The 22,729-nt window shown below is 38.1% G+C and overlaps 1 protein-coding gene across 1 annotated transcript in view; it reads right to left on the bottom strand.

Moving 5' to 3' along the window:
• LOC102221355 (serine/threonine-protein phosphatase 6 regulatory subunit 2-like) overlaps nucleotides 1-22,729 on the bottom strand; it is a 48,529-nt gene that overhangs the window by 1,341 nt on the left and 24,459 nt on the right. Inside the window, exons 9-23 of the mRNA XM_005814427.3 lie at nucleotides 18,408-18,534; nucleotides 17,881-18,033; nucleotides 17,528-17,743; nucleotides 15,098-15,162; nucleotides 14,894-15,009; nucleotides 14,720-14,805; nucleotides 13,352-13,420; nucleotides 13,180-13,277; nucleotides 12,936-12,993; nucleotides 11,976-12,106; nucleotides 11,772-11,896; nucleotides 11,543-11,687; nucleotides 11,288-11,370; nucleotides 2,125-2,305; nucleotides 47-151 (exon numbers count right to left, since the gene is read on the bottom strand). Coding sequence (XP_005814484.1) covers nucleotides 47-151; nucleotides 2,125-2,305; nucleotides 11,288-11,370; nucleotides 11,543-11,687; nucleotides 11,772-11,896; nucleotides 11,976-12,106; nucleotides 12,936-12,993; nucleotides 13,180-13,277; nucleotides 13,352-13,420; nucleotides 14,720-14,805; nucleotides 14,894-15,009; nucleotides 15,098-15,162; nucleotides 17,528-17,743; nucleotides 17,881-18,033; nucleotides 18,408-18,534 — 1,758 coding nt within the window. The remainder of the gene's footprint in view (nucleotides 1-46; nucleotides 152-2,124; nucleotides 2,306-11,287; nucleotides 11,371-11,542; nucleotides 11,688-11,771; nucleotides 11,897-11,975; nucleotides 12,107-12,935; nucleotides 12,994-13,179; nucleotides 13,278-13,351; nucleotides 13,421-14,719; nucleotides 14,806-14,893; nucleotides 15,010-15,097; nucleotides 15,163-17,527; nucleotides 17,744-17,880; nucleotides 18,034-18,407; nucleotides 18,535-22,729) is intronic.

Raw genomic sequence — 22,729 nt, 5'->3', positions numbered from 1 at the left:
AGAGCACTCAAATGATCCAACATTATTTGGCTGCATGAACACTTACTTCTCATTAGTCTGTGTGTTTACAGATGAGTCCGCAGCATGCTGCTGTGAAGGGGGAAGAGGATCTGACAGAGAGAGCTTCTCCAGAGACACTAGACACTCCTCACTGCAGAAAGAAAATCATAATTGTGGTGGTGGGATTTACTGCTATTTACAAGTCAACTGTGTTAGAAATACAAAAAAAGTTATTAGTTATATAGAAATGTCAAATATTGTTTTTATTTTTTAGTGTGGAAAACTGTTGATCTGAGGTTAGCACAACTGTAAATATGATCACTAGAGGAAATCCTTACATCCCCATTAATGATTATTCTTTGAAGGAATGTGGATAGCTTGCGTTATTACAATCAAAATCCATTGATATTATAAAATCTCACTTAGCCACACAAAACAGGTCACCTGCCAAACTATAGGTCTGTCACATGACATTTCAACTTAAATTCAAATTCAAAAATGCTTTACTGACTCCAAAGCAGGCAGTGTATATAAGCCTGGTGGGCTGCCAGGGTTTACTTGTCCTGGCAGCCCAGGACAAGTAATAGCTTTTTTTTGCTTTATAAAAAAAAAAAATAAATAATAATAATAAAGGGAACACATAAACAACACAATATAACTCCAATTAAATCAAACTTATGTGAAATCAAACTGTCCACTTAGGAAGCAACACTGATTAACAATCAATTTCACATGCTGTTGTGTAAATGGAATAGATGCATCAAACTCATATTAAATGCTTACAGGCAGAGTTATTGTTATCAGGAAAACTCAACCCAAAAGGCAACCAAAACAGTTTCTGTAGCGCTTATTAAAAACTCAATAGACACAAAATGGAAGAATTACTCAATTAAATCTCCCGTTTGTCTCTGTATCCAGCAGAGAAATGCACAGTGCTGTGAATTTAGCTCATCATTCACGGCCGGTCCAAGGACGTATGAGGCCTTGAGCAGAATTTAATTTAAGGGCCCCTCTTGCTGCTAAGAACATCAGCACCACTAATAGTGCTTCAACACAGATTTAGTGGAATCTGGGAAAGAGGCTAATTTAATTGGCCAACTTCAGTGAAGTTGGCCAATTAACTTAATTATCTTAACTTAATTAACAAGCAATCAATGATAATTGTAGTATATTGCAATACTATGAAAATTGTTATTTGAACTTTTCCAAAGTAAACTTGCCAACTCCTTAAAATCTTCCATTTAAATGTTTAACAATTTAAAATTGTTGAATTTATCTATAATGAAATCATAAAATCAAATTTATATACAGTATATATCACTATATCTTTGGTTGTAATAAAATTACAACCCAGGCCCATTTATGGGCCTGGGGAGTCTTAAACAGCTGCTTAGTTCATTTATAGCACAGGCTAGTTCTAAATGTGATCAGCATTTCATCATATTTTTAGATCCACTAACTGATGAATTAATTTGGATTTAACAGCAGTGCAAATAATTGATCTTTATTTAATAGTATTATTTTTGTTTTGTTGTTTTTAAGATTCTATTGCTGTGGGTTTAGGAATTGTCAATAACGTCTTCCAGTAACATAATTATCCAGCAATATTTTTACATTTCCTGTCAACTTAACACCTTTTAATAAAAAAGCATAGTGGACCGCTTCAGTGCCCTGACCACCGGGCTTAAGTTTTTTGGAGGGAAACCCTACCAAAGGGAAATTAAACGTTGCTGTACATGGGTGCATGTTAAAAGCTAAACAGCATTGTTTTTGTTGTTTGCAGAGTAAATGCAAAGACAAAATTTGAACTAAGGCTGTTTATAAATGTAGGCTGTCCGTCAGTCACTCTCGACTAACAGTCATGAAAGATTATAAAACACAGACCAAAATGAATAGTCAGTTGGGCAACGCTTTCCTCAAAGATTGAAACAAGTAAACTTCAACACAGAAGATAATTTGATGAACAGGGTGTTAAAGAAAAGTAACTTGAGTCTTAAAAGTGTGCCACAAGGTAGGATGGCTCGACAAGTGGCAGATTTGCATTAGACACTGTCTGACATAATTGGATTAATAAGAATGCATGTTAGAGCTAGGTGTGAAGAGTTTCAGTTGCAAAGTGCAAACCTTTTGAGGTCGGCTGTCTGGTTGGTAGGGGCCATTTGTGAGGCGACTGCTTCAGGAGGAACATTAGCATTTTTGTCCCCTCCTTCACTTTCGAATATCCCGAGGGAACAGCTGTCTGATGCCACAACTGGAGCGGTTTGTGTGTCTCCTGGTTTAGAAGGACCTGAAGAGGCACCAAAATCTGCAGACACACAATAAAATGAGTAACTTATTACAAAAACAAAAGAACCTGGACATGTTCTAACTCATACAGGTCCGTCTTGATAAATTTGAATATTCTAAAGAGGTTGGTTCAGTGATTTAGCTTAAAGTGAAATTTGCTACATTATATGCATTTATTGGACATTGTACATTGTATATATACTGTATATACACACACACTCATACATATGTAGCCGGGGCATCTTGTCCCCGGAAGTATGTTGCTGTGCACTCTTCTTATTCCCCATATGTGGAAGACGCTGTGACAGGGCGCAGCTGGTTCATTATGGTGACAGGTAATAGGCACTCAGATTTAAGAGCATGTAGATCGCTGAGGAGATCAGATCCCAGGCTGATTACTCTCGCAGAGGTATGTACATTGATCTTGAGAGGTGGGTTTAGAATTATATTTAACTCCTCTACTTGATTTTTCTGAAGGAAACATACTTTTAGAGGGAGTGACATACCGAGCGCCCTTTGGCTGGTTTCACTTTAGAGGAGGTAAATGCTGCTTCTTATTATTGTCTGGCTACTTAAGGAGTTTGTCTAACCTTATCTCTTTTGTGTGTAGGCTGGAATGCTACTGTTTCAGTTTCTCTTGTTTGTTTAGTTTCAGATTAGAATTTCTTTCTTTTTTTTTTTTTTCCTTTTTTTTCTCCGAAGAGTTTTTGCGGCGCTAGTGGCTCGTATTTTTTCTACAGTAGGCAGACAGGAAGGAGGGTGAGGAGAGGGGGGAAGACATGCGGTAAAGGTCGTCGGGACCGGGAGTCGAACCCGCGACGTCCGCGTCGAGGACTAAGGCCTCCAAACGTGGGGCGTGCTAACCCCCTGCGCCACCACAGCACGCCCCAGAATTTCTTGTAGGTAGTTAATGATTTAAAGTATTTTGGGTTTTGTTTAGGGAAGAGGAGCTCTTATTGTCCAGCCCTCTGGCTCATTTTAAAAAGGGACCTCTGCTGCCCCTGGGTTCCAAGCTGTTTTATTTAGCTTGAAGAGACTAGTGGAAGGGGAGTTTTGTTTTCTTTGTTGTATTCATCAGGGATTTTTGTGTGAGTGTGTTTTTGTCGGGGGAACACTTAGGCGTATTTAGTTATATTTGTGTTTTCCTTATTATTATATTATTCCTCCCACAAGCAGTCTGTTTTATTTAATTGGGTTTTAACTATTTTTTCCTGCTATAAGGTTCCCAGGGCCAGCATAGACTCCTACTTTTAAGGTGGTCACTTAGGGTACAGAGAACCTTTCTGTTTAATTTAGCTATAGTAAAATAAATTGTGACTTTTGCCCATAAGGCATTTTGTGAACCAAATAAAATGTATCTAATTTGCAAGCAAGGGTGTAAATCACATCTCATTATTGGGCGGGACCATAAACAGGAAAATTTCTTAAGAGCAATTTTGGGGGGGTCGGTAAGGTTCCAGTGAAATGTAATGTAAAATGTAGTTTAAAAAGTTTTTAAACCACATTCAAACTGCAGGACCAAAAATTACTGGTAATGCATATCAAGTGATTTTCTCAATAAGAAAAACACTTCTTTTAATAAAACAGAATAAAACAAATCGTTTTATTTTGAGAAATAAAACTAAAATTCAAATGTTGCTTCTATATGAGTTTTGTTCAGTCTCACTGCTACACCCGCCACACCTTTACAAAAATGTAAGGTTCTGTTGAGGAAAAATGATTATTTTTAGTGCTTAATACAGTTAATTTTACGGCATGTGTAAAAGGTATATTCAACACTCTTATTTTGAACAAATTTCTTTATTTTGAACAGGTTTGTGTTGAGCATTCGGGATTGGGCCAGATGAGCAGGCATTCAGACAAACAGGGGCCTCCTGCTGTGCGGCCAGAGCACAGCAGGCCATAAAATTAGCATAGCCTGCAGGGCAGAAGCACTGGAGCTTGGGGGAGAGACATCTGGTCTGTCCACAGCAGATCAAAAGCCTGCAAGAAACCAACATCTGGGATGGTGTGAAATTTAATGCAACATAGAAGATTGAAACCGCTAACATTTAATTTCTAAGACATTTTTCTAAGTATTAATAACATGTTTTTACTGAAGATTGTATTATCTCATTTTAAAACTACTAAATGATGAATGTATTTGAAAACTGTATTATCTGTGACTATATCAGAAGCAAATGGAAATTGTTTGAATGAAAATGTTTTGTTTACTATTAGAAAATTGCTCAGGAATTATACCTTATTTTGTTCTGTTGATTTTATGTGTTATTTTTGGCAGGACTCAATCTTTTGGGGTGCTGACTGTAGAGAAGCAAAACTGGGGTTTGTAAAAATAACATTTCCTTGAACTAAAATTACGGGATGTAAGTTTCTTTGAGAATTTATGTAAGGAGAGATAATGAGAGAGACTTCAGATTTCACAGATATCTGTGAAATCTTATCTCAGGTTTTTCTGTGCCCGGGATGGCCGTGGAACCACAGGGGGTCAGGACGCAGCGGTTCGCTCTTTTGTTTTACCAGAGACCAGATGGCCCTTTGATCTTTGCCGTAAATTAGGGGGAGTTCCTAAGTTTCTCTGAGTGCCTAAGGGAGTTTCCAGTTGGTCCACTAGAGGAACGCCTTAAGTGCATATATTAAAAAGACAAGACACACCTTTAGTATAAGACTTAACGTCAGGAGAAAAAATTCAGAGAGCTGCCACTATTTTGCTTTTTTCCATCGGCTCTCTCCAAAGACGCGTCTTTGTTTTGTTTTTTGTCTGTCTTTGTCTTGTCTGTCTTTGTTTGTATAAGGTAAACAATGCATATCTCTGTACCTCTGCAGCTTTGTTGATTGATTCATGCGTTGCTTTGTATGGGATTAAACTCTGTGATCTGTGACGTCAATGCGTAGCGTTGTTGTTTTCACTCTAGCTGCATGCCGCCCGCTGAGGACCCGGAAGATTAAGGAAGAGAGAGCCAAACGTTTTGTCCAAAGTTAATTTATAAATTATTCTTCCTTAATAGTTCTAAATAAAAAAGCTTTAATGAGCAACTGCTCTCAATAAAATTTCCCATAAACATTGATTTATTGAAATGGCTCCCAATAGAAGTTATGGGCTGTTTAAATTATAACTGCTTTATTTTGCTTTATTTTTAAGCCTTTTTTTAGTTTTGTCATGTCCAGGGAGACTGAGAACCAACAGGTAGATAGAAATGAATATCTGGGGAGTATCATAACTTAAACGTAACATTTAAAGCACCAGGTTTATATAGAAAAATATTCAGATTTTATTTTGTGGTTTTAAAGGCTCTACATTGAAGACAGTGAGAAATAAAGGCATAGCTTTCTTTTTTCTATCTGTTCTCGGCTCCCACACACAAAGCTGTTGGTCACTTGCTCAGCCCCTCCCATTTCAAACTCTTCTAATTAACTAAAAGTTAAAGAGCTAAATATGAATGAGATGTTTGCTACCTTTGACAAAAAAGCTTAAGTCTATGAAAGCAGTGTAGCAGTTTTGCTAATGAGGCAGCTTATTATGATTCAGCCAAAGTAAGAAAAGAATGAACTGCAGTCTGATCTTTATTGTTAATGTGTTTCTTCTTATTGAGCAGTTAAAGTAAATAAAAGGTGTTACTAGGGTTGCCACCTTTCAGAAATCAAAATAAGGGACGCCCACCACGTCCTACTCTCATGGGGTTGGACGTCCGCTGCAGTGATAGACATTATTTTATGGCAGTGTTTTTTGTCTAAATGATCCATAGATCAATCGTTCATGCATAGAGGTCAGTTAGAGAATCCCAAAATTGTACTCCAATCAGGGTTGCATACCTTAAACACGTTTAATTAAGCAAGTATAAAAAGTATTTGGTAAACTACTCAAGTACTGAGTAACTGATCATAACACCTGATTTAATATTCAAAATGTATCCTCAGACAGCTAAAAGTATAAAAGTTATGTGAACATTCTGGTATTGTAAAGAGAATTACCAAAATATTTATACAAATAAGGAGTTAGGTTTGGAAGTTGGTTCTAGGTCAAATTTACCACGAGGGCCAAGGTAGTCAGTGTTTTTCCATGGCAACACTTGAAAAAGAATGAAACAAAAAAACACAGAGCAATACTTCATTTGAATAAGTGAGCCAAAGAGCCACTTGTGTCACCAGAGATCCAGGTTGCAGATCCCTGGCAGATGGAAAGCGTGAGAATATACCAGGGGTGGGCAATTCCAGGCCTGGAGGGCCGGTCTCCTGCAACTCTTAGATGCATCTCTACTTCAACACACCTGAGTCAAATGAGGTCATTAGCAGGACTCTGGAAAACCTGACTGCACGTGGGAGGTGATTCAGCTGTTGAATTCAAGTGTGCTGGACCAGGGAGACATCTAAGAGTTGCAGGACACCGGCCCTCGAGGACCAGGATTGCCCACCCCTGTCGTATACAGTAGCTAAATGTGCAGCACTATAATTTTTAATTCATTGTTAAAGTAAAATTGTGAAGGTTAACAAAAATCCACCACTGAGTATTCCCATGAAACAATATAGGTGGTCATTTAAAGAACAAATCATACATTAGATTAACAGTAAACACAAATATTCCCTACTTTAAAAGGTTTGTCAGGGCTTTTTGTATGTTTTATTTTGAAATGTTTATATATTTTATGAATTCATTGTTCAGTGGTCACTTATGAACCAGACATAGACCTGCAGCCCATGGCCGGATCTAGACAGGTACCCCATTAGGTACCAAAGAAGTTATACTAAATAAATATTTTGGCTGATATTATACATATATAAGCAAATAATCAAACCAATATAGTCTACAAAAAGCACAATAAAAAACTTAATCAATAGTAAAATGTTCTGTACCATGTCAACCTCAGGAGATGATTGAGGGATGAAGAGACGCTGGTGTCTGGTTCTTTAGGTTCTAACGGGTCTGCTGTGTTCCTCTCCTGATCCATTCTGTCTGATATCATACAGCCACGATGGACACATTTTTTTAAATTGCCTGCGTTCATCCTTACTAGCATTATTCAACCTGGGATTTGTGTCTTCCCTGTTACTTATGCATCTTTACAAGAGGTTTTACTTCTAAGGACTGTGGAGAATCAGGTTGAGGACGTTTTAAAATGACGCGAGTTGATAGCAGCTCACCGCGGCTGTGTAGTGTGAGCTGCCATGGTTGTCTCTAGGCAACCATGGCAGCGTTTCTGCGGGTCCTTTAGCTCAGCAGTCCCCAACCTTTTTAGTCACGCGGACCGGTCAGCCCTTCGCAATTTTGCTGCGGACTGGGGGGAGGGGGGGGGGCGTCGTAAGTATCGAGTCCGATACTGTTGTTGGGGGAGGAGGGGGAGGTGCGCGCGCAGTACTCCGATGTTATTCATTCTGCTGCAAGTTGACGGTTTAAGATTTTCAAAATAAAAGATCCGGAAGTAGTTCATTGTTTCTTGCGCGGCCGGGTACCGATTGGTCCGCGGCCCGGTATCGGTCCGCGGCCCGGTGGTTGGGGACCACTGCTTTAGCTCCCACCACGACAATTTAGCTGACCGTAATATTTCCTGTGTTTTATTTTGGTCATTATTGTTACACTTAGTAAGACTTACACTTACACTTAGTGTTAATATGTATGTGATAGGCATGTCTATCGGACATTTATAGAAATACGGAACAAATCATGTACCGTATCGGTTCAATACGGGATGCAACATTTAACAGCCAAATACGTATTTACTATTCCGTATTTTACGGGACGGGTGGCAACCCTAGGTGTTGCATGTCTTTTGCTTTAAGTATTTACTTACTGGAGGGTTTTATGTTTGTGCTGCAAAGCCACATCTAACAGCTAACTCCTCACTTGCTGCTGTTGCTCCTCCTACACTTTGGATTGAACCATTGTTCTAACAATGGTAGGGGCACCTAAAAATTAACTCTTATTTTTTCTGAGATAAATGGCAGATTTATTTCGCTCCTTGTTTCTTTTGCCTTTTCATATTGATATTATTTAAATGCAAATGTCTCTTCAATTATTTGTTTTGGGGGGAGACAATTCTAGACTTTTCCAAGATTGGGGCGGTCCAGACACCCCCCCCCCCCCCCCACCCCAGAGATTTACGCCTATGCAGACAGTGAACTCCCACACAGAATGTCTGCTTAAAGCTGCAGCATGAAACTTAAAATATAAAATAAAATGAAAAAATAGATATACAAAAATTTTAACTGTCCTATCATAAGACAGATAATCTCTGAAAAATAATCAATCTCCTCTGCATCCTCCTGTGTTCTGCAGAGTTACTCTGCTCGGTCAGAAACAACCAATCAGAACCAGCATTAATCAGCTAGCCATGCTCTCAGGAAGTTTTAATTCAGTAACTCAGGATTGTTTATTTTGATGCAGCCTGCATGAATGAATGTTTCCTTATTTACATGCCTATCTGATATAGTCAGTATTGTGAGATTTATTTGACTCATGTATAATTTAGGGTACAGAGAACCTTACTGTTAAATATTTTACTGATTGCAGGTTTTTCAGTTGTCCTTTTGACTGAGTAGCTGCCGTATTGTGCTACAAGTATTTTGCATGTTATATGTCTAAATTAGGTGATTTTATTGCCAGATCATTTTCCATTTTGCCAGATCACATAGTAGCATTTATACCTAGAACAAAAAATTAACATCCAATCCAGGTGATCGGTAACGATCAATGATTGGCAGAGATTAGCCTCATGGATGATCGGAATCGGAAGCAAAAACCTGATCTGAGCATCCCTAATATATACATATATATGTATATATACATATACTGTACATGAAATTGGAATTGGCAGCGAAAAACCTGTTTATATTATGTAGTAAGTCTTTACCAAAATCATATTGTGATATATATAGTTAGCACCACCCATCACAATAGCTAGAGAAAAATGCCATATTGCACATTCCCAACATCCAGGTGCTTCTCTTTTTTCTTTTTCCTATATTATTTTATTGAATTTTCACTTAAAGGATACAACCACCTTAATATAGCGAACAGCTTATACACACTTGCATTCACTCACACACCCAAATACAATAAAACAATAAGGATGTAAATAGTGATGTGTATAAAATATTGAGTAATTGTGTTCAAATTTTGGATCCTTGTCTTGCTAAAATATCCATCCCTGAAGTAAATTCAACTTCATGACTGATTCTTGAACATTATTTTCAACGCTTAGCACGAAGTGACGGCTATATCTGTCAGACAAGTATACGCTGTCATTACCATATAATTTTATACACTTTGTTATTAACAGCTGTATGACATCCTGACTCAGCGGTTAACTAGTCAGACTGTCTTCAAGCAACAGGGAGGCGAGTTTTACACTGGCGTGTGTTGTAATTGACTGCAGCTTTAGCTAGTCCCTGCTTTAAATACACATATGAGCTATAAGCCCATGCCAGTGACATGCTTTTTGAGATCAAGATCTACTTTTTTTTCTCACCAGCCGGCTGAGATCTACCACGACACAAAGGTATAAAAATTGTAATTGGAACTTTATTGACTTATTTTATACACATCAGTTATAGCAGAAATATGAAAGTGATAGAAAACCTAATCCAGTTTCTTCCTCAGTGAGATTCTGACACTGGGAGGATGTTAATGGTTTTTCATAGTCAGAAGCTGGTTGTAAACCTGAGGCCAGCAAGTATCAATCAGTTATGGTAGATATGAAATTTGGTTTGATACCTCAATATGAGAAATTTCAGATTGATAGGAACCAAAGTGCACTGTTAAGTTAAAAGCACATCTTCTGAAGTTGGGATATTTTTCCTCCATCAGGTTCAAGAGGAGTCCTCTCAAGCCAGATGTTGGACTGGATTTTATTTCAATGTCATTTTTTAAAGTCAGCTCCTCATTTTCAACAGTAGAGTTATGAAAGTAAAAAAAAATTGCCATTTTGGAAAAAGTCTCATCAACATAAATATTTCCACTAAATAAGAAACAAAAATTAATAGCATGTTTGATAGAGGAAAAGCCAGAAAAATCAACTTTCAGACTCTGTGCTTAAAGCAATATGCCAGAGAGCACCAAACTAATTGTTTTTTAAAAATATTAGACAATTAATTTAATTTCACATAATTGGTGTGGTTGGAGCCAATTGTTTGTTAAATACTTAATGAAATGTATTTGTTGTGAATGGTGTGTACTCGCAAATGAACAAGATAATTAGTCCAATTTTATCATTTATTGAACATTCATAAACTACAGCTGCTGTAATGCGCCACAGCAAAGGTAAAATAACCAGAACAGGAGATCAACTCAAAACCACTCATACCTTTTTGTTCTGTCGTTTAAGAAGCCCATTGCCATGGCAACTGCCTGCACTCCGAGCAGAGATTACGTTACAAACATAACATTCAGTCCATTACGACATTAGGTTGTTTTCAGGCTTGATATTTATTTTGCGATTATTAGCGCTCCCCTGAACCCAGCAGTGGTTGATTAGCTAATTTTAAACTCCTGCTCTGCTAGACAGAGAGTCGGCCGCCTTTTTATTTTTTATTTAGGTAATGGAGCCGAAATGCACAGAACTGTGTAACACCTTGTTGAAACAATAATTACTGATATTATTTTTGTTGGGTCATTAATTTGAACACGTTTTGTTGATTTTTAAAAATATTATTCTTTAATAAATTTACAAACGTTTTGGATCTTGGTGATTATTTTGATAAGCGCGTCAAAAGAGGACATGCTTGTCTCAGCCTCCTAGCGGTGTTCAGTTTGTCACCTACTGCCAAGATCGACTGAAAACCTTCCTGTGATCAACTGGTCGATCGCGATCGACATATTGAGCACACCTGCACTAGTTTATTTAAAAAATATATTAACAATAAATATATTTTAAAAAAGATATATTATTCCTGGTTTCTGGTGACTGTGGTTTAGGAAACCCAAACCTTTATCTGTCAGAAAATACGAATATTGGTAAAAGTGTGAAAACAAAATAAAAGGTGAACAAGTGAAGGTCCAGATGCTCACCCTCCGGCTCATGGTTCTGTTTGGCTTGTTTCTCAGTATCACCGCTGTCTACAGGAGAGCTGCATCTTGGACCAGTCTCAGTACTGGTGAAATCAAAAACAAAGAATCATACATTACAATGAATTGTGTCTATATAAAGAGTAATTACTGACTTCTTCATTGTAGCTCAGTTTGGTCTGAGTCTTGCTAAAAACCTCCTGGCTTTATATTAAATTATTTAGAGAAGTAAAACATGTTCTACTTTATGTTTCTCACCCGGTGAAAGGCTGAAACTCAATAAAGTTGGCCCAGCCTGTTACTTGTGTTTGTGCTTCACCCCTGCCTGAACTCTCCCACCCTGTTGGCACTTGGGGTGGACCAGTCCCTCCAGAATCCCTGAAATTTGCCGTCCAGCCTGGACCTGTGGAAGAAACAGAAAAAGAACAATTTGAATCCATAGGAAACTACTAATTGTAGTGTAGAGAGTTGCTGTATTCTGTTATACCTGTATCTGATGTGTTTTGCTCAGTATCTTCTTCCTCATCTGATTGCAGCTCACAGGCCTGCTCCTGTCCTCCATTTTCTATGCTGCCCCTGGAGCCTCCTTCTGAGGTCTGAGACACCCCAAACCTGAAACATGGAGTAAACAAAGGTCACCAACCATCTGTGGGCAACATAAAACTTAGAGTGTGAAAATGACTAGCTCCACCTTGTTCGGGATTTAGCTTGTGCTGTATAGTTGATCTCCTTCTCCTCCCAGATGTCCTCTTCCTCCTCTTCAGCATCATCAAACTGACGTATCCTCTCATTACAGCAAGCTTCAAAAGCAGCTGCATTGGCCTGATGGAAAAAAAGCAACAGTACAAAGTGAATGATAGCAATGAACAGACCTCATATTTGTTGGATAATCAACTATAAATAGATTTATTTTATCACAAAAACTTTAAAATTCACTGTTCTCAACCTTTTTGTTTTCATCCAAGTTTGAAATCTCCTTTTGAATTTGCAGTTAAAAGTATTTCAAATACAGATATTCTAAAGATCAGTTTTTTGTCTGATCCTCGTTCACCTTTCTGTGCACCTCCTTTCTGTCTCTAATTTTGACTTTAAGTTACTTAAGGGAATTATTCTAGTGTATATTCTAAACAATTCCTTGTGTCCATCCCAGAAGGCTCTCTTTTTCCTTGCTTAGCACTTCCTTCAGGTCACTGGTTATATAGGATTTGTTATTAGGGAAGCATCTCAATATCCTGGTGGGGGTGGTGTTATCCACACAGAACTTTATAAAGTCAGTCACACATTCATGGTATGGTAGTCATCACCATATGCATGGCACAGATTATTGCACACTATAGCTTCAAAACAATCACAGAATCTTACAGTTAGGCCTAAGTTCCTGGTGATGTTGTGGTGATGTAAAGACTCAGTGGCAGTTATCCCAAACTCTTCATAGTAGTTGTTGTTGGTGAGTTTGTCACAACTAGTTATTAGGTTTAGGAGGCAATTGCTTTTTCACATAGCGCCAGTTCAGGTTGGATAGCTTTTCCTCTTAATGAGCTCATTCTTTGAAAATTGTTTTTACTCAAGCTATCTTAAAGGTTTGTTTCATAATCTGAAATGTACAAGTGTGACAAATAATATATTGAATGACAATAAATAAAAAACTTACACCATTATCATCAGCATCTAGAGAGAAATTTATTTCAGTAATTCTGTCAAAGGTAGAGCTGTAAGAAGGGAAGAGAATTTTTACGTCAGCATCAAGTAGCAAATAATAGCAGGAGCAGCATTGCTAAAACAACAGACCACAATGCTATGGACTGATATGACTCAGAATCTGACATCAGTTCAAAGTCCAAAAGGATAGTCAGTAGATCTGAGATCTCCTGTGAGAAAGTCTGAATGTGACTTACTTGATATTTTCATCATGCTCACTGAACTCCTCATCATGGAACCCAAACTGGTCCGTAAAGTTGGCAGTCATCTGTTGGATCTGATAGTCCGAGAAGGTCTGTAGAGAATAGGGAATATGTGATTTCACCAAATAGTGTTTGATTATTGGGATGTTTTTCAAGATTTTTCTACCTGTTGCAGAGACATATCATTGGGGAAGTCGTCATCTTCACTGGATGAGTGGATATTGTGGGTGCTTACCTGCAGAACAGAGCAGAAGCTCAGTGGCCTCATCTTAAGCCAAAAGATGGTCGCTATGGGTTCTTGAGTTTAATTCCTAGATTTCTTTTCCCTGAACCTTTTTATATGCCTTGGTCGTTTCTTGTGTGGCTTTACATTCCCTGCCACTGAGTGGCTTCTCTTCTTGCTGCAACATGGGGTGGCTCTCTGCTCTCCGCAAAAACTGAGCCAAAATTGCCACTAAAAACTGTAAAATCATACCAAAGTATCATTAGAAGCACACTATCTGATACTGGTTATGATTTAAAAGCCATAGACTGCCATTCCAAACTGTGGCAATTTGCATAGAGGTTATGCTCTAAAACTGAATTAAAACTGCTTAACAGAGCAAGTTTGTAACAATCATACATCTTTAACAATAAGAATCTGTAGACGGGTCTCATAGAAGCCTGTCTGCTCCATTCAGTGTTAAAACTGGTCAATGATCACCAATGCCAGGGAACTGTCATTGCTCCAATTTATATTTTAAATATTAAATTAACCTTTATTTAATTTCTCTTTGGGATCAAGAAAGCATTTTTGAATTTGAATTAACAATGAAAAATTGTTTAACTTCACGAGTCAATTTAAAAAAAAATGCTTTGAAGACAATGTTAAACATTCTGTCTCCATGGGGCCGGCGTAAGCAGAAGTCTGTACTTCCTCTAATTAAATACTTTCAATTAGGTTGACCAGGAAGGGTGGGGCTGAAACAAAATGCTCAGGATATTTAACCAGTAATAAATACTAAACAGAAATACTGCTCCAGAAAACTATAATGGGTCCTGGAAAACGTTACTGCAGTGGAAACAAACCTATAGATATTCTTAAAAGTGAAGCAATGCAAATCCTCTGGATTAATCAAATACAGAACATTTAACATTATGTTAGAAAATCCATCCACTTAAACTGAATGATAAATTTCTTGCAGGGCAAATACCTTTGGCTGGGTCTGTGTGAACGCAAGCTGCCAAGTGGATTCTCTGACAAAAGCCATCCATATTGTTTGTAATTAATAATTAGGCACACAGGTGGGATATGTTTTTATTCCATCTTGCGGGTTATTAAGTACTTTTTCTTTACAATTGTAATTCCAGTAGTTGAAAAGCTTGTTACTGCTCATCTGGACTCTCTGTTGTACTGCATGGTCTATCGCTGCTGTTATCACAACTAAAGTCAACCAGAAAGGGCTTAAAGAACAGAAGAGAGGGAGTAATGAGGGCCTATTCAAAGTATTTTATTGAAATGGGAAAAAGTGTGTTCAGTTGAAAGATGCCTCACCAGCTCTACTGTATTCCTTCTGTTGGTTTCTCTGAGGGTTTCATCGACGAAGTTCTCCCAGCGACCCCTGCAGTCTTCTGGCAGCTCTGAGGTAAAATCAACCCATACACAGATGTTTATTTTTGATCAACTTTTCATCTAGAATGACAACTCATTGGATGGTAGAAGCTACACCTTTGATAAGGTCTGTGATTTGTGCCTGTACTGGTCCCTTTTCCAGGTTTTGGACCACCATGTTGGCAATCCTGGTCAGATGACCCATGTTGCCTCTTCTGGTGCCACCCTCAGCCCTAACAGTGACATAAACATAAGGAGAGTAAAACAACACTCATATTTGTCCTAAATTAAATCTCTTAAGGATAAATAAAAGTTCCTCACTGTATTTGCTCATTCTCTTCCCAGGCATTCAGGATCCTCTGAACAAGCTGACACTTCTGGAAAAGCTGAGGATCAAACACAAACACAAAAATCATCCTGTGGGGACAGAAGCAGGACTGGGTATCGTTAAGAACCTCACAATTTAATTTGATTTCGATTCTTTTGGTCACAATTAAACTTGATTTAGATTAGATATTGATTTAAATATTTTGATATTGACTTAAATTTTATTTAAATGGAACAGTGCCTATTAATGAAAGTATAATATTGTCATAAATACACCAGATTTAGCAAGGTGTTAATGTCCATCCACAGGCCATAAAGCAAATAGCACAACATATAAAAATAACATTAATAGAATTTTTAAATAAGAATAAAGAATACAGTAAAAATTAAAAATAAATATATATGGGATCAGGAAAGCCTATTTTAAGACACCCATTTCCTGCCCATATGAATAGCCGTGGTGTATACATCACTTAAACAGTGTATACATTAACATTTTTGAGCAGTAAATATCTGAAAACAAGAGTAGTAAAATAATACTTATGCTAAACTTGGAATACAAAGGTTAGAATGTAGAAGTATTGTATTGAATTGAAGTGTATTTAAACCTAATACACCATTAATCATATTTGAACAATATTGACATTTTGACCCACACTCTTCACCGTAGGTAGTAGTAATGGACACCAAATAGCCGTTAGCACCGTCAAACTCAAAAAGAAGAAGATGACAACTTTGCATCAAACTGTTTTAGAAATGACACTGAGCATATCAGCAGCAGGCAGGCGTAACGACAGCCACTCTGTGCCACACTGGCAGGTCTGCTACGAATGCCAGCAGCAAAGACATGGTGCTAGGTCCTAAGCTAACTCATGACTTTCTGCCAGAGTTTATTCCACTGGCAGAAAGTGTGGGAAATGTAGCAAGTGGTGCGATCAACTATGAAATCTCCAACATCCATTGACAGTGTGTGTGACTCACTAAAGTGTTGCTCACCATCCCGCAAACCTGGGAATTATACGGCCCGCGGGTCACATCCGGATGTGACTGACTGGCCCGTATGACAGACCTGGGCATTGTACAGCCCAGACCACATACCCTTACTTGACTCTTACCGCCATGTATACTTTAACTGGAAATTCCAAAATAAACATACCTTCTAATTTCATCTCATTCATGGACTAAAGCTGCACTGCTTTTATTCTGAAGTTGCTGTTTTTCTTATTCATGCGACACGTGCGCATGATTGAACGTTATCAGAAGACTACTTTAGCCCTCAAAATGTCAGCTCAGGCTAAAAAAAGAAAGGTAGATTCCGAATGTAGGATTTTCAACAAAAATTGTATTTGTAAGTATTTATTTACTGAAGTTGGAGGTAAAGCCGTGTATTTAGTTTGTGGGGACCAGATCGCTGTGCTTAAGGACTACAATCTGAATCGGCATTACCAGACGAAACATGGGGAGAAATATAAAAACTTGACTGATGTCGAAAAAGCGTGAAAATCGGAAGCTTTGTTAGCTAAACTGCGAACCCAGCCAGGCATTTTTTTTTTTACCAAGTTCCACGCATCCAGAAATGCAGCAACCAAGACCAGCTTTGTGATATCCCACAAAATAGCCAAAAACAGCAAGCCATTCTCAGAGGGGGAGTTTATGAAAGAGTGCTTGGTAGACTCTGCAGTGCTAATATACCCCGAAAAAAAAGCCGCACTTGAGCAAGTCCAGGCGGACTGTGATGAGGAGGATCGAGGACATTGCTGGGAATCTGGAGCTACAGCTGTAACGTGAAGTGCCAAGTTTTGACTTTTTCTCTGTGGCTTTGGATGAGAGCTATGATATCCACGACACAGCCCAGCTACTCATATCACTCCGTGGGATAACACCGGACTTCAAGATTATGGAGGTGCTGGCAGCTAATGCAGTCTTTAAAAGGGACGACGACAGGGAGCGATCTCTTCACGGAGGTAAATACGTGAGTGGACAAGTTGGAACTGAAATGGGACAAATTGGTAGGTGTTACCACGGACGGTTGTCCAAATCTTACAGGATAAATGTTGGACTTTTAAAATGTATGCAGGATAAAATGAGTGAAATTGACCCAGATCAGAAATTGGTATTTTTACATTGTATTTATACACCAACATGTTCAGCCTTTTAGCCAGGCCCTCCACAATATTTTCTATTTCTTATGCGGCCCCATGGAAAAAATAATTGCCCACCCCTGCCGCAAACCCACAGGGCAGGGGATCGAATATCTATTCAATCGAATATCTATTCGATCCCCTGCTGTTTTTTCACAGGGTTTCTCAAATCAGTATTGAATTAGAACAAAATTAATAGCATTGCATTGATGAATAAATTTTTTTATCCACCCTTAGACAGAAGTAACAAATCTTGGATTTTAGTTCAGTTTATGTCACTTACATGTGTTATAAGAGGATTATGGACAGAGTTTTCTGGGTAGCTTGTGTCCTTCTGCTCTACCTCCCTCTCAGTGCTGGATGCTGATGGATCCCCTTCATGGTTCTGTGGACCCAGGACAGGCCGTTCATCTGATGAAGGATGGTTCAGAATGGCTGCCACACACAGCTCCACTTGAAGGTGCAAAAAGTTATTCCAGGTATATTTGAAGAACAGATCCTATCCAAGAAGCAAAAACCATCCAAGTTAATGTGTTACACGATCAAAAAGTGTAGACAGCTAAGCATTAACTACCGGAAATGACCAGTGCTAAGGCATTTCATTTATCATGAAAAACTGCAGCACCATGGACCTACCAGCAGTAGGTCCATGGTGGCAAGATTGCAGAGCTCTTGACAGATGCTGGGTGCACTGGTCTGCAGCAGGGCAGCCACCAGCCGGGCCACATGAAGACGGGCATTCCCCAGGGGCTGCTCCAGAATGCCAACAGTCATCAATATTGCACTTTTCTGTGGAGAGAAAAATCAAAACTGGTCTAAACTTTTTATCAAGGACGCTGATTTCTGTTTCAATCTGTACATTAAAATTGTGCAACAGTCTTAGTCTTCCAAACAATGACGTGGAATTTATGGATTTAAAAAAATCATTGTTACTGACTCTATGTAATGTTTATATTCTCTAAGGTAGTAAAGTTTAGATTTTTAATGTCTGCCAGCCATAATCATCTACAATTCCAAGACATAAAGGCCTGAAATATTTCCCTCTGTGTTTAATGAGTCTATACAAGATACAAATTTCACTTTCTGAAATAAGAGATAAAAATATTGAACTGTTTCATGATAGTCCAATTTTTTTCAGATGAAGCTGTAATTGTTCTCTTTACCTTAGGGGGATCCAGAAGAAGCTGCTGGAAGTCTTTTAAATGGGGCTCAATGGCATTTAAAATACTGCTGTTGACAGTGTAAGACCTTTCGTAACCCTGAGAATACAGTTCCATTAACCCTTCCAACCTTGAAGAAACAAAAATAGAAGAGATACAAAATCAGTTAATGTCACCACATGCATTTAAAATTAAAGCAGACTTGTTTTCCTTTCTCTGAAAAAGCTTTGAAGAAAGTGTTCTCTATGAAAATACTGAAAGCAGAAATTTGGGACTACTGTGAGGAAATTTTTCTGCCATAATTCAAGAGCACACATTAGTTTGAAAGCAGGATTACAAATCTTTTGTTATCAGAACTTTTAATACTTTTGCTTACATTTTCATTTTGTAAGCAGGATTACATGTCTTTCTTCTCAAAACTTGTAATGTTTGTTCTCAAACCTTTCTTTTTGCACTCTTGCAGAACGCTGCTTGTTTACAAAACATTCTCTGATTGCTTTTGGAACAAAAATGCACCATCATCTGTCATCATCTCAGCCAATAGAATGAAAGTGTTGTAGTGGGTGCATTTGTGTGGCTACTATCAATTGTAGCAACCTGTGCCACCGACTGAATGTAGGGGGAAACAACAACCTCAGCCTCTGAGCATCCGTGTTACAACATAGTCACGACATGATATCTATCTATCTATCTATCTAAATATATATAATTAGATGTATCTAAAGAGATATCTATATAGATACATATAAATATAGATCTATATTTATCTAAATAAATATAGATCTATATTTATCTATATATAGATAGATAAATATAGGCGACTGTGGCTTTATGGTAGAGTAGTCGTCTTGCGATCGGAAGGTTGTAGGTTCGATTCCAGCTTCCTCCTGCCACATGTCGATGTGCCTCTGGGTAAGGCACTTAACTCCAAATTGCCTACCGATCTGCGTATCGGTGTATAAATGTGTGTGTTTGTGAGTGCGTCTGGGTGAATGTGACTCTAGTGTAAAGCGCTTTGAGTGGTCAAAATGACTGGAAAAGCGGTATATAAGTTCAGTCCATTTACCATTTTACCATTTATAGATCTATCTAAATAAATATAGATCTATATTTATCTACATATCTATATATCTATGTATCCATACATCGATAAATATAAATAGAGACATAGATAGACATAGCTACATAGATATAGCTAGATAGATATGATGTCGTGACTATGTTGTAACAATGTTGATTAGAAGGCTGTTAGTGATCAGAAGCTGGCAGATGTTAAGTGTAACACAGAGCAGAAAGCTGAGGTCGTCGTTTCTCCCTACATCCAGTGGCTTGCACAGGTCCCTAAAAGATAACGCCCTGGCAGTTGCCCATATTGCCCATATCAGATACCACCACTGTCTGCACAATTAAATGTAGCAATTAAGGCAATGCCCCAATAGTAAACAACGCTCAATTATGAACACTGACCAAGGAGTAATAAGCAAGAAGTAGTCAAGCACAAGGCGAGCACTTTGACTGTTCTCACTCCCTTTCCCACTGCATGAAGCCAGGCAGCACAGTGCTGTAATGTCTACCACCATGACATGTGACGAAAACAATCAAAGAGCAATGAGCATGCTCTGCGTGCTCTTCTGTTCTTGTGTTTTATATATTCACTAATTAAATAAATATCAATCTATATAATTAAATAAAGTAATAACTGCAGTGTATGAAGAGCATTACAAGAACAAAGAACAGCTCTCAGTGAGGCTCCAGTTCTATCGTCTTAGTAAAGAGCTGTTCAGAAGACTTGGATAATTTGGGAATGTCACATCACTGTACTGCAGACTTTGGTCACAGCGTTGTCCCATATATGCAACATGTCAGTCAACACCAGTGACAGCTTTTTTCATACAATTTGTCCCTTCACTGCTAGTTTTGTTAACATCACGTCCACATAGCTTACCCTTTCTTTGAGCTTCTTTTCTAAGTGACGATAAAATTTAGATGTAGTCCCCACCATCTGTAAAAGCGAAGCGCTGCTGAATTTACATGTCGCCATATCTTATGATTTATGTAGCGGGATTCTATTGCCGACAATTAGACAGACATCTGCCGCTCAGAAAAAACACCTGAGCATGTCTTGGAGCGCCGCGTGCGCGTGAAATGGGAAGGCGAAATGTGACAGAGGTAACAGAAACACTTAATTAGTAAGCCACGTTGTTGCTTGAATTTTAATTGGTATGTTTTGCATAGATGTTAATAAATAAACTGGACAATATGATGGCAGTTAAGTGATAATTATAAAGTTGTGTTCTTGACCGATCTTGAAATAAAATCCCGAGTCCTCAAAGCCAGAGACCGAGACAATACAGAGACTAAATGTGGTCGAATCAGAGACGAGACCATCAAAAAGTGGTCGAGACCAGTCTTGAGTACTACAATATTAGTAGCCACACAGGCACGCTCACTAGAAAGAAACAAACACACCCAGTACAACAATTTCATTCTACTGGTGTGGTTGCCAGCAGACGGTGTATTTTTTGTTAAAAATCAAGCAGAGAACGTTTTGTAAACAAACAGAGAGTTCTGCAAGACCACCAAGAGAAGTTTTGAGTACATTACAAGTTTTGAGAAGAAAGACATGAATCCTGTTTTCAAAATGAAAATATAAGTAAAAGTTTAATACTTTTACTTAGTTTTGAGAACAAAAGACATGTAATCCAGATTGAAAATGTGTGCTCTCGAATTATGGCCAAAAAATTCCCCCATAGACTACATTTAATGAAGTATTGCAAATAAACAACTTTCTATATTTGAATGGAAAACATGTAAAAACACTGATGTTTAGCAGAGGTGATTGACTTCTGATGGAAGTTCATTTATTTTGTAAAGTTAAAATGAGACAGAAGAGGGGAGTATAAAGAAATTCACCGGATATTCAGCCAGGGAGGAATGGAATCTATAAACGAAAAATAGTGGATGTACATACAGTGACTGGTCATCAAAGTGAAACTGAAAAAAAATATGCCATTTTATCACATCACATAGGGAAAACCTATGTATTGGGAAAACCTATAATGAAGTGTGGGATTCTGGGAAACGGTAACTCTTTGAATGTATTTGGGAATTGCTTTGACAAACACCAGTTACCAGTTCAGAAAATATCTTATTAAAACAGCTTTGTTCCTTTTGGTGATTCACACATGCTCACAATAATGTGTGCCAACATATCAAAAGTAAAACAAATTGAGACCAATGTCACTGTATAGCTCTGATGTATTGTTGGTGAGTTGACGTTCTTTTATTAATTCAGTTTGTTTAAAAGTGTTTGGCATAAAATAGTTCAGCCTCTTTTATGCCAAACACAGATGGCACAAAAGGTGCAGCAGCACAACCTGATGGATTCCTACAGGCACTTTATGGTAGTGCCTGCTTTAAGTGCGATTAGTTTGTAAAATAGTATGCAAGTATGTAAAATATAAAAAATATATTTTTACGTATTTGTTCAAACCGTCATTACATCATGACAGTATTGCATGAGACACAATCTGTGAAGAAAAAAAAATTAAATTAAAATCAAGCTCCACTTCCTTCTCCCAGTGCCATCTAAAAACAACCAATCAGAGCCAGGATGAGGTTCTTAGTCAGGGATGGAGATAGAATTTTTTTTTTTTTTTTACCAGCCACTATTTTTTCTTTTATTTACAAACCCCATCAGTACAAACAAATTATATAAAACATGATTTATTCTTAACTCTAAGAAAACAGGTTTACTGACAAGTTTATCATATATATGTTCTTATTCAGACTAATTTAACTTAATAAAGCATGGGCTGATAGCAGCTAATCTGACCTCTTCCTCAATCTGTCTCTGGTCATAGCACTCTCATCATCATCCTCCAATAACAACAAATCCCCCTCCTCACTAATCACTAATTCCCCTTCCTTCTCTGCTTCTGGATATGCTCCAGCAGTCAGTTTGTGTGGTAAATATATCAGTTAGTTTGACACATTTTTCTGAGTGGGCTTAGGTGCTTTTTAGCTTTTGCTGGCCTGCCTTGTCACAAATTCGCTCACTTCTCTTCAACTCTAGTTAGCTGAAACTTTGCAAGAGGAGAAGGGAGAGGCGGGCCAAGGAGGACTGAGAGATTTCATTGGGTAAGGCCCAATGTCCATCAATAAAATCCTGTTGTGGTTGATAGAAATTTATTTTAATACACTTTTTTGTTAAAATATGACAGCCATGGGGTGTGCCGTGGTGGCGTAGGGGATAGCGTGACCCATGTTTGGTGGCCTTGAGTCCTCGACACGGCCGTCGCGGGTTCGACTCCCGGACCAGACGA

Source organism: Xiphophorus maculatus, chromosome 17 (assembly GCF_002775205.1).
Source record: "Xiphophorus maculatus strain JP 163 A chromosome 17, X_maculatus-5.0-male, whole genome shotgun sequence".
In the NCBI taxonomy this organism is placed as follows: Eukaryota; Metazoa; Chordata; class Actinopteri; order Cyprinodontiformes; family Poeciliidae; genus Xiphophorus; species Xiphophorus maculatus.
Note: the sequence above shows the minus strand (reverse complement) of the source record. Positions and strands in the feature narration are given on the sequence as shown.